General features: G+C 47.1%; 3 protein-coding genes across 5 annotated transcripts in view; 1 reads left to right on the top strand and 2 right to left on the bottom strand.

Moving 5' to 3' along the window:
• The window catches only part of LOC6525089 (unconventional myosin-XV), a 29707-nt gene extending 23999 nt beyond the window's left edge, over positions 1–5708 (top strand). For both annotated transcript variants that reach the window (XM_002100892.4, XM_015190604.2), the window contains 4 exons: positions 2355–2920; positions 2980–3211; positions 3775–4917; positions 4982–5708. In XM_002100892.4, the coding sequence (XP_002100928.2) occupies positions 2355–2920; positions 2980–3211; positions 3775–4917; positions 4982–5149 (2109 nt within the window). In that variant the 3' untranslated portion in view covers positions 5150–5708. The remainder of the gene's footprint in view (positions 1–2354; positions 2921–2979; positions 3212–3774; positions 4918–4981) is intronic.
• LOC6525088 (protein jagged-2) lies at positions 5586–9004 on the bottom strand. The gene is made up of 8 exons (XM_002100891.3): positions 8588–9004; positions 7982–8142; positions 7784–7922; positions 7574–7732; positions 7267–7458; positions 7134–7194; positions 6787–6917; positions 5586–6728 (listed from the first exon to the last, which is right to left on the bottom strand). The coding sequence occupies exons 2-8, from the start codon at positions 8117–8119 to the stop codon at positions 5878–5880; spliced, it is 1671 nt and encodes a 556-aa protein (XP_002100927.1). The 5' UTR covers positions 8120–8142; positions 8588–9004; the 3' UTR covers positions 5586–5877.
• Positions 9005–9215: 211 nt separating this feature from the next.
• Positions 9216–11841, bottom strand: part of LOC6525087 (E3 ubiquitin-protein ligase HUWE1) — a 104474-nt gene continuing 101848 nt past the window's right edge. For both annotated transcript variants that reach the window (XM_002100890.4, XM_015190602.3), the window contains 2 exons: positions 11075–11151; positions 9216–10916 (listed from right to left, as the gene is read on the bottom strand). In XM_002100890.4, the coding sequence (XP_002100926.2) occupies positions 10357–10916; positions 11075–11151 (637 nt within the window). In that variant the 3' untranslated portion in view covers positions 9216–10356. The remainder of the gene's footprint in view (positions 10917–11074; positions 11152–11841) is intronic.

Genomic DNA, 11841 nt, shown 5'->3' with positions numbered 1-11841 from the left:
CAAATTTAACTCTTGTTTTTGCCCACCACACCACACCACACCACACACACACGCGTGTGTGTGTGTGCGAATGCTTTTTGCAGTGACTGTGCGAGAATTATCGCGCTGCAAGTCGCGCTGTCCACGGAAACTGGAGCATCTAGAGTCCGCCGATTCAGGCCATCTGACCCAGTTGGTAGCCCGGTTCCAGTTCTAGTATATAGCATAGTACCATACCCACATACCCATTTCTGTTGTTAACATAAGATTTGGCCTCGTTATTCGTTTTTTTTTTTTTTTTTGGCTGACAGCAAACAGACTTCTCGATTGCATCCAGACAGGCAGACAGGCAGACAAGTCCCAAAAGCCTCTGGCCGGGATTAGGCACTCGAATGTGGGTGATCCGCATCCCAAGGCGATCTCAATTGGAAGTCTGGCATTTTACGACGATTCCTGCCGAGCATTTGGCTGCACCCACGCTACTCTATGTAGAGAAAAATTGCAGTTTCCTTTACTCTTTCTTTAATATTATTTGTTACTTTATGGCAGAGAATTATACCATTCTTAAGCAGTTTAGGTTTATAAAGCAACATTACTTGCCCAAAGGATTGCACACGAAATTAACCACCAACGAAAAACAGAGATGCGTGAAAAGTGTTGGTAACTCCACTTGCTTTCGTTACAATATTTTTTGTGGCTTCCAACCGCAGTTAAGAAATCAGAAAATAGAGACTGGGAAATGGCCGAAAATCATGCATAATTTATGAACTCAAAACCGCTGTTATGTTTAGAAACCTGTTGGTCTGCCATGAAATATTGATGCCCATACGAAAATAAAGAAATGGAAATATATTTACCAATTGTTGATTGACATAGATTGATTTTGGTAGCTGTGCAAATGATATCACCTTTAAATCCAACGATCCACTTTTCCTCTATGCCTATTTTATTTTTTTTTGTAAATAAATGGCTCTTTGGTGCATTTGAGTTTGATTAAAAAATTGTTGCAATACCAAAAACATTCTTCATCGACAACCAGTTGGATGTAATGTGTTCGTATTGATTTTATTTTTTTTTTTTTTGTAATTTTCCTGCAGTGGTTTTTCACGTTGCTGGCCAAAATTTGAACAATGCGCATAATTTTTCACATATGGCAGGTTGATTGATTGGTGAAAGATTTCCGCTTTCATAAACAACAACTTTTACTAATCTCTTCTCGCATGAGCGTGCAAAATGCAATTGTGGGTTGCTCGAGGGGGTGGTATATATACATATGTATATATATATACTTATACTTATCTATATAGCCAAATATTTATGACTGCGTGCTGGTGTGGGCGTGCAGGAAAGCAGAAAAAAGCGAAAAAAAAAGAAAGCAATTGCAACAAATTGCACCGAATAATTGAATGCAAGCAATAAAAGTGAAAAATCACCAATGCCAGCAAACACTTTCGTTGCCAAAAACGCTCGTATCGCCGATCGCCAATCGCCGCCAATCGCCAATGCCCAATCCCCGCCAGCTGTCACCGTGCAATATGGGAGCATAAATCAGCGGTGCCACGCCCCCATCCCGCACTGAAACGGGATGGGCGTCAATGCGAGCAAACGGCAACTGGTTGTTGGTTGTTGGTCGTCGAGTTGGCCAAAAAGGCGCCCAGCAACTTTCACATGCCATTGACATGGCCAGCAAAAATATAAAATATGCGCGTGGCGGGCAGCCGCGTTGCAAGTTGCAAGTTGCACGCTGCAAGTCAATTAACAAATTGCTGCCTCTCGCAACTGTGCACGGTAAAAAATAATTGTAATCGCCAGAAAAGTCGACTTTCGAAACCAATTTGTAATCCTTAAGTCTCATCTCAGACTGCCACATCCAATTAATAAATCATTTCTTAACATAAGTACTTAAAACAAATACTTCAATTCACTTTTAATTCGTGTTGATGAAAATAGTTATCAAAATCAAGAGGTGCATAATGTACTTAAATTCCCTAAACATTTTCTATCAGTGTTACAGCTGAAATACGTGCACATGCCATCTTGCAATTGAGTTTGAAAGTAATTTCTGTGTAAAACATTGCTGGTCATCTTTTTTGCAAATTGATTAATCAGCTATTAAAAAGCGCAGCCATAACATTAATTAAACACTTATCCTGGCCAAAAACACGATGATGATATGGTGATAACATCGATTTTGTAATAAATGTTCGACCATAATTTGTTGTCTATTATTCTGTACTTATTCTGGTTTGGCTTTAAGTGATGGCTTTAGGATAATTATTTTAGAGCTTAAAGAGTGCTACATTGAATTCCTGGTTAATAAAGAAAGTATTCTATAAATTATAACTTACTTTTGGCACTCTCTCTCTCTCCTGCAGTCACAATCGAAGGCCTCCACCTTGTCGTCGGGCGCCCGTGCCGCCGCCCAGACTTTGAATGTGCCGCTGGAGCGCCTGGAATCCCGCCAGGCGCACGCCCAGCGCACCGAGCACGGCGTGGATGGAGGATCACGGCAGAGTGAGCAGCTGCAGCAGTCGGAGCTGCATCACCACCTGCAGCAACAGCAACAGCAGCAGCAGCACCATCAGCAGCAGCAGCAGCAGCAGCTGGAGGACGCCATTGAGGATCACCAGATGGCAACGGATCACCATCAGCAGCAGCAGCAGTTGGGTCAGCAGCAGGGTCAGCAGCAGCGATTCCTTAAACAGCAGAGCTATCTGCACTCCGGCCGCAAATCGAATGCTGGCCAACAGCCCTCCTCGCTGACCAACGGACAGGTGCATCACCAGGAGCAGATGCTGCAGCAGCAACAGCAGCAGTCGCAGTCCTTGCCGCATCACGACCTGGATGCCAACTATCTGCAGGACGAGAGCAATGGTGGCACTCCGCCCTCGGTCACCAAGTACTCGCTGCTCCAGTTCGCCATGCAGCACTTCCGCAATGAGTGAGTTTCTATTTGGACTCATCCTGACATGAATCTAATATCCGTCTTTCCTGTTGCAGTCAACTGAGGGACGCTGACCGCCACCATGAGCGGCACCAGTCCGCCGCGAACCGCTCCTATGCGGAACTGGTCAAGTGGCAGGGCCACGCCATACGCCTGCCGCTCCTCCGACTTCCGAATGATCTGGCGCCACTGGCGCTCGAGTGCTTCGACTGCATCCTACGCTACTGCGGCGATATACCGCTGGATCCCGACCTCACCGAGGTCAAGTGCGTCTACACCGTGCTCATGGTGAGTGCCGCTCTCGGCTCCATGGTTTATGGGTTCGGTATTCTGTTTTCTGGATTCTGGGTTAGCCAAACCGGTTGGAGTTGGCGACTTTGAGGTGGTTCCACTGGTTTCGGGCGACAACTGAATCGCAGGCCATTCCGCTGCCCTAGAAATTCGACTTAAGCTCCCGAACCGGAAATAGTTTTTATGTGGACACCTCAAAGTCATAGAGTCGCTGGGAAAGTGAAGATCGCTGTGCATGTCAGTGGATCACGAGAGCACTTAACGTGAATCTTTAGTTATTCACTATGCATATTGTACAAAGGATGTGCAATGTGGCAAAAGGAGCTTTAAGCTGTTGGCTAAAATGTGACCACTTGACAAGTTCCAGTTTTGCAAAACTTGATTTGAGATGCAAGCAGGAAGAGTTGTTATATAAAATCAGGCATCGGAAGTTGTTAAGGTTGTATCTTGATTAGGCAAAACTGTCAGTTTTTTAAGCCATTTGAAACGTATATTTAATTTGGATTATATTTTTAATTGACATACTCATTAACTTCAAATGTTTCCTTTCCAATCCATAGCACTGTCACAAATACTTGGCCCTGCGCGACGAGGTCTACTGCCAGCTGATGAAGCAGACGACGGCCAACCGGTCACCATGTCCGGATAGCTCACAGCGCGCCTGGCGCCTGCTCAGCATCCTGGCGGCATACTTTGGCTGCTCGGACGCACTGCGTCCCTACCTGATGGAGCACCTGACATCGGCGGCCTCCGATCGTCGCCGTTCCTGTCACGGCACAGCGGCCGTTTGCCTGACCAATCTCCGGAAGACAGCTCGCTGTGGTGGCCGCAAGAATGTGCCCAGTGTGGAGGAGGTGACCGCCGTGTCCGCCGGACGTTCAGCCAGGCGACAGATATACCGCCTGCCTGGCGGAGCGGAGCGTGTGGTCAATACCCGCTGCTCCACCGTGGTGGCTGATGTCATTGCCGAACTGTGCGCCCTGCTGGGCGTGGAATCCGAGGCGGAGCAGCAGGAGTTCTCGCTGTACTGCATCGTCCAGGGTGATGCGTTCACCATGCCGCTGGCCGCCGATGAGTATATACTCGATGTGACCACGGAGCTGCTCAAGTCCGGACAGCCCTTCTACCTGATCTTCTGCCGTTCAGTTTGGCACTTCGCCTTGAAGCGTGAACCGGCTCCCATGCCCCTCTACGTGGAGGTGCTCTTCAACCAGGTGGCACCCGATTACCTGGAGGGTCTGCTGCTGGAGCTGCCCGGCAATGGGGTGCCGGTGCCGGAAATGGTCAGGGATATGGCAAGAATCGCTGCCCTGCTTCATCGCGCCGCCGATCTGAGTCACGTGCCCGCGATGAAGGAGATCAAATTCCTGTTGCCCAAGCCGGCGCTGGGCATCCGTGAGATCCGACCTGCCCAGTGGGTGGGACTCGTTCAGTCGGCGTGGCCGCAGGTGGCCAGCCTGAGTCCCGGCCAGGTGAAGGCGCAGTTCCTCAATGTGCTGGCCACGTGGCCGCTCTTCGGCAGCAGCTTCTTCGCTGTGAAGCGCATCTGGGCGGAGGAGGGTCCGCATGTGGAGGATAACCATAGTCCCATGTGGCGGGATCTCATCCTGGCGCTCAATCGACGTGGCGTCCTCTTCCTGGACCCCAATACACATGAGACCCTGCAGCACTGGAGCTTCATGGAGGTCATTTCCACGCGAAAGGTAAGCACTTGGAATTGCCTGCCAAATGGAAAATGTGTTTCTAACTGAAACTATTTAATTGCAGGTTCGCTCGGAGGATGGCGCCCTCTTCCTGGACATGAAGGTGGGCAATCTGATGCAGCAGCGCGTGATCCGCGTCCAAACGGAGCAGGCCCACGAGATCTCGCGTCTGGTGCGCCAGTACATCACCATGGCCCAGATCAGTCAGCGCGACAAGCGGGAGCTCAACTAGGCAACTAGGATTGTTTAGCTATTTGCTCTCGCAAATACCCATTATTATTATTATTATTATTAATATTATTATTTGTATCGATATTGTATTGAGTTATTCTCTCTGTTCCCCATATTTCCACATATTTTTTTGTCGATTCGTAAGTCTCCCCTACCAGATACATATATTTATTAACGCCCATATGCAAGAGACATATGTTTGTTTAGATGTTTATGTTGTGCTGGTTTCTATACTCCCATTTTCGATACCCAATCCAATCGTAATCCCCCCAACTCGGTGGCGCTAAGATGGCCATATAGATCCCCCTTCCAAACCCGAACTCGTAGTCCCCATTGTCGTAAGTTTAAGCGAACCAAGTGCAATCCGAGTGCTGGAATTGAACTCCAATCCTCTGGTCCCCCAACCATTATTTCGATTCAACGACTTCTTGTAGCACTTAAGATTAGCAAACTTTAATAATATCATTTTTTTTTTGACATTTGTTAAATCGAAAATTGCTTAGCCTAATCCCTAAATTTATCATAAATAAATACAATTTATATATGTATATCTATCGCAATGCATGGATTTTTCAATTGGGTGTTTCACTTACTCGTAAATAATAAATATTAAAAAAAAAGACACTTCGAGATGCTGGATACTTAAAATGCAGAGATGGCTCCTAACTGAACACTGTGTGTATATGTAGTATAAAAGAGGGATTACTTGTCATTTGTCAGGCAGCTTAACTATATAATATTTGGTATGAGTTGATCGCTGTCATCTTCCTCATCGTCCTCGTCCTCATCCTCCTCCTCATCGTACTCGCCATCCTCATCCTCCTCATCATCCTCGTCATCCTCCTCCTCCTCCTCCTCCGCGTCCGCCACATTTGGCTTATCCTTGTGGCTGGTCACGGATGTGGCTGCTGTTGTTGTTCCTGTTCCTGCTCCTGCTCCTGCTCCTGTTGCAGCTGGCGCCAAGTTTGCTATTGTTTGCTCCTGGCTGGTACTGATGGACGAGGAGGGTCCAGTCGCTGCCGCCACACTTGTTGCATTACCCTTTCCGGCTTTTTCGCCGGATGTGTGGGGAATCGGGGTGGCACGCCTCGTTGTAACGTCGCTTAACGCTTCATTAGTCGCATTGTGGCTGACAGTTCCAGTTCCAGCCACCATCATTGTCGTCCTTGTGGCGTTCGTGTTGCCGGGTAGTGGATTCATGGATCCCACTCCCACTCTCACTCCAGCTCCTGCGGTTGTGGTGTCATTTTTCCGGCGCTCCGGCTCGTTACCCGCCGGCAACTTTTCCCCAACCAGATCGCCTCCTGGCGCGCTGTCATCGGGCACACCTGTACCGACGATGTCCTGCTGCCCGTTCTGGTCCAGTTCGCCATCTAGTTCTAGCTCGAGTGCGGCGGGTGTGGGCGGTGTGATACGCGGCGGCGCCTCTGAGGTCAGCAGAAAGTCATCGCGTATCTCGCAGTTCTTGCCCAGAAATCCCTGCCGGCACTGGCACTGGTAGCTGCCATCCTCGCGGCTCAGCGATGTGCACTTGCCCCCGTTTTCGCACGTGTCCGGATGCTCCACGCAGTAGGTGAGCTCTGTGGGTCAACTCGGTCAATTCCCCGTGGACATGGCCACATGCACGGATATACTCACTCTCATCGCACAGCATTCCGCCCCAGCCGGGATGGCAGTTGCACTCCCACGGCGCCTCGCAATCCCCGTTGGCACAACCCGGATACGGGAAGCACTTGTCGCACTGGCTGCCCGTCCAGCCCACTTTGCAGCTGGAGAGGAAGGTGGAGGCAATCAGAGGTGGTGTTCGTGAAAAATAAAGGCCAATATGGGTTAGTTTTGCTGATAGACTGTTAAAGCTTGCTATTGAGCCAACGAAAAGCTAAGGAAATTTAAATAAATTCAGTTAATTGTTTAAAAATAATGTACTTAGAAATTGCCGAATCCATGTGCTTCTTTTTTTTAAATGGGTTGCTGCTCCTACTTACCGACACTCGCCGGGTTTGCGGCAATATCCGTGCTGCTTGCTGCAATCTGAATCACAGATGGCTGGAATGCGGAATGGAGTGTGGGATTAGTTGGGTGTGGTATGGTGGAACCATCGCTGGTGGCAGGACTTACGCGTCTGGCACAGAAGACCGGTGTAGCCGGGCAGGCAGAGGCATTCCAGTGGCTTGTTGCAGGTGCCGTGCTGGCAGCCCGGCATTGTGGCGCACTCGGAGCAAGTGCGTCCGGCATAGCCAATCCGACAACGGCACTCCCCAGGCGCCTCGCAATATCCACGGGTGCTGTGGCATCCGCTACGGCAACTTGCTTTGGTTGGAAGCGGATTCGAGAAAACAGGCAATTGAGTAATCGAATGTTAGTAGTCTTTTTTTGGCTGAAAGCGGCCTTTTGGTATTGATTAAGATTTAAGTAAACTACTTACGTTCCGTGCAGAAGAGTCCCGCCCAGCCAGGCTTGCAAATGCACTCGAATGGCTTGGTGCATCCACCATGTTGGCAGCCTGGAAGCGGGATGCACTTGTCGCAGAGTTCGCCACTGTATCCAATGCGACACCTGCACTCGCCGGGTCGCTGGCAGTAACCTATGTGAAAGTGAGTTTAGGACAGGGAAGAACCTGTAGGATTAAGCATACCATTCATGGGGTCACAGCCCCTGCGACACATGGGCACCTGGCAAAGATCACCCTGCCACCCAGGCAGACACTTGAAGTCGCCCTTTTCATCGCAAACATAGTGTGCATTTTGCCGCTGCTTCTGCGATTTCTCACACGCCTTGGGTAAACGATAGATTTTCGGATTAGTTCTATAAAATGATAAAATCTCGAACTTACTCGCTGTTTCCAGAGTGGAATATTGGAATTACTGCTTTGCCGCGCATCGAAATTGCGCCTGTAGGCATTTATTTCCTGCAATTTGAGGGCGGTGATCGCGGTCAGCAGCAGGAGAGCCGCCTTTTTGTCTGGCAACATATCTAAGCCCGATTTTATAAATACTTAAAAAAATTAAATATAGTTAAATAGCGGTTTCTATGTGTACATAAAAACAATAACTTTCAAGCGACATATTTACAAAAAGTTTCTTAGACTTTAAACCAACTTAACGAGTTGAACTTTAGGCCTGAGTAAAGAAAACCCAAGTGTAGGTCTTGTCAAATGTCTCGATGTATTGGATTATCGGCTTAAAGGAAAACCGTTTTCATTTGGCCAAACTTAGAGCGTTAAAAGAAATCGACGGCCCACGGCCCCTCGTCGCAATTAACATGTTCGAAGACAACTTTCTTCGCGGCCAAGCCAAAAAGAACGGGAATCACACCGCCGACAGAGAACAGAAAACAGAGAACAGATTGCCGAGAACCGAGAACAGAGAACCGACAACTAAACAACCGATTTCTTCATGAATCACCATCACCAGTGGCCAGAATGCAAATCGAGAATTACTCTTAACGGTGGAGACTGCAGCTTCTTTCTTGTCGAAGGTCCGTCTGGGTCTGCGATCGCTGTGGAACTAATCAAGTAGCCGCCTCGTCGGACCAGCTGCCTCTGGCCGATTCTTGACTCTTTCATCTGCTCTCCGCTCTTTTCTCTTCGCTCTTTTCCCTTCGCTCTTCTCTTTTCGCTCTTCTCTCTGTCATTCTTCTGGCCTTCACCGTGAACTCAAGACTTGCAGCGATGAGAGAGCGCTGAGAGGTGGTAATTGGGTCAACCGGTAAACCCAGAACAGCTGAGTACTCACGCACAGTGGGCTCAGGTGTATATTTCACCCCTGAAAATAAGTGACATAAATTATATAAAAAGAGAGATTGTTTCACAAAATAAGGGAATAAAATGAATCTGTCACATTTTAAATAAATAATGTAATTATAAAGAAATGTAATGTATGAACAACATATTAAATACTTAATTACCTTAAACAATTACTATAATCTTTTGATATGCCCAAAAACCAAGAAATTACTCTCAGCCCACTGTGCAGCACACACGAAAGAGTCACCAAACCAGTTGATAAAGTAGATAAACCAGGATGGTTCAAGTCTCTAGATTGGGAATTGTTTAAAGGCAAGATGGGTTTACTTTAAAATTATACTCGTTCTTTATTGAATGATCTCATTATTGGTTTAATTATAATTATAATAATTACTTCGACATTCGTGTGTACCTAAAATCCAGATTAATGCTAAGATCCAAACGTTAATTCCGACTCCAGAGGGCTGTCTGCCAGTTGGGTAACCAAATATTGTGGACCTCAATCACTTCATTTTGACAAATGTATTATATATGTATGTATAGTATGTATGTATGTGTAAATTGTGTGTATGATATATGCTTGCGAGTCGGGGGAACTAACGATTAGACAGATACACTCATGCACATCCACATATATATTTATATATATATATATATGTATAGGTTCTTTCACTACGCAGCCCGACTCCATATCCATATTCACTGTAGATTTTATGCGGTATTTGATGACTTAGTCCCTAGTTTCTAGTATTATCCGATCCGAGATCCGAGCGTCTTAGCAGATTCCCAGCATACATATGTATATTAAGTTGTTGTTTGGGTCCTAAGCCCAAATGCTTACGCGCGAGTGTTTCCTAAACTAATTAGAGAAATGCTCTCCGAAGGAAGTCCACAGCAGCCGTGATGTCTATATGGTTATATGATGAATACCATGTGTGTGGGGAATCATACATACATATGTATGTTATACATTTTAAAGATCAAAAGTTTGTTAAACGTTGTAGAGCAGTTATTTCATGTTTGTTATGTTCGTTTAGAAGTGGTTCATTTCTAGAGTCCACATGCATGGTCTTATGTATTCTGGAACCCCACAAATAGATATTGGAATCAAAATGGTAGAACCCCTTAGAACTTCCGAATTATCAGATATTCCTTCATATATTCCCTATATCTCACTGGCAGTGTGTCCTTATTATTCGGATATTTTCTCTAGCACGAGAAAAAAAAAAAACCTGACCTCACCACACATACATATGCTATGATCTTCTTAATCCACTGGCTTAATGTTTAAACGCTTACATACGATGGGGTACTTTATTTATTTTGGGCCGGAAGTGAGGGGGCGTGGCAGGGGGGGCGCGGGTGATATGATATGATATGATGAGTGGGGGAGACAGTACACCATAAACTACACGGAGAAAAAAAAAAATGATCACCGCACTTGACTGGGCCGTGATGTCGCCTTAGACGAAGATGAACTGGGCGTGGCCGCACTTCTTGGGCGGACCGACGGTCAGGCGGAGCCACTTGCCGCGGCACGACGGCGCCGGCAGCGCGCTCCAGCGTGTCGTGCGTCCGGCCAGCCCCTCCCCCCGGCAATGGTAGGTGGGCGCCAGCGTGGGCGTGGGCGTGGCCGGCACAGCGCTGCGTTTTTCCGCTGTCCGCCGGCTGTGGGACATTTGCAACATCTGCGAGTGCCGCTGATGACGGTAGTCGGTGCTCTCGTTGCTGTCCGAGTCTAGGGCATTCTGCAGGTCGTCCTGCTCATCCTGCTCCGGCTCCTCTTCCTCCTCCTCCGCCTCCGCCTCGCCATCCTGGTTGGTCGTCTCCTCGTCGCTGCTGGTCTCCCGCTGCTGATGCTCCTCCTCCAGCTCATCCGTTCGCTGGCCATAGGCGGAAGCTGCGGATGCAACAGTGGTCGTGGACGGCGTGCTGGGGCCTTGGGGTGTCCTGGCGGTGGTGGAGCTGCCGGCTGAGTCTAGGATCAACGCCTCGAGGTCACAGCGCACCGTGATGCGATCACCTGGGAAATTAAACAAGAGCAAGTTAAACCAGAGAGATCGCTATAGCAGACTTTCTCGACTATTAAACACCCAGAAAACATTTAAGTATATGAAAATATTTATTTTTTGGGTAATTATACTACTTTCATTACTGAGTAATTTTTTAGATTTTTCTTACCTTCTGCCATCAGATTATATGGCGGCAGCTTGTGACAGGCCTTAGATGATTTGAGTACCTCGAATTCCACGCAATATCTATAAAGAATGTTTTAAGATAAAGCAAATTATTAATATTATTAATAAAGTTGGGAATATCTCAATAGGTTATGAAACAATCAAAGGAACTAAAATAGATTTAAAGATCCAATCAGTTTTAAAACTCTTTTCGCTTTACGTTGTTGTTCTGCACTTTATTGTGACAGACTAAATATTGCGTAATTAATTATCCGTCTTCATAATTTGCATCCTACGCCCGCTTATTCGGGCATTCACTCATTCAGTCGCTCATTGAGCGATTCATTCGTCCGTTTGGTCCTTCATTGATTATGCATGTCCTTCGGCGTCGCCTCATTAGTGGATGTAGTAGCAAAAGGATCTGGCTGGCCATTGAGATGTTAAATATTATAATTATTGGGATTCAGACTCTGTCTGACTTCAGCAGCACTGATTTGTGCAATTGTGCGGACTGAATGCGGGACTTCAAAGGAACGGGAAATGCGAATTGTCTATTAAGCCTAACAATTTCCGTTTCCGTTGGGCAAAAAAGAGCAAAAACAAACATGGCAGGCGAAAAATCGAACTGACAAGTGCCCACGAATGTGTGTGTGTGTGTGTGTGTGTGTGTAAGTGAGTCGAGAGTGTCTGTGTGTGCAGCTGACAGCTGTCAAGGTGTTGACAACGGAAATTGCGTAGGAAATTTCAAAAGTGCCTGACATTTTGGGGCAT

Source organism: Drosophila yakuba, chromosome X (assembly GCF_016746365.2).
Source record: "Drosophila yakuba strain Tai18E2 chromosome X, Prin_Dyak_Tai18E2_2.1, whole genome shotgun sequence".
In the NCBI taxonomy this organism is placed as follows: Eukaryota; Metazoa; Arthropoda; class Insecta; order Diptera; family Drosophilidae; genus Drosophila; species Drosophila yakuba.
Note: the sequence above shows the minus strand (reverse complement) of the source record. Positions and strands in the feature narration are given on the sequence as shown.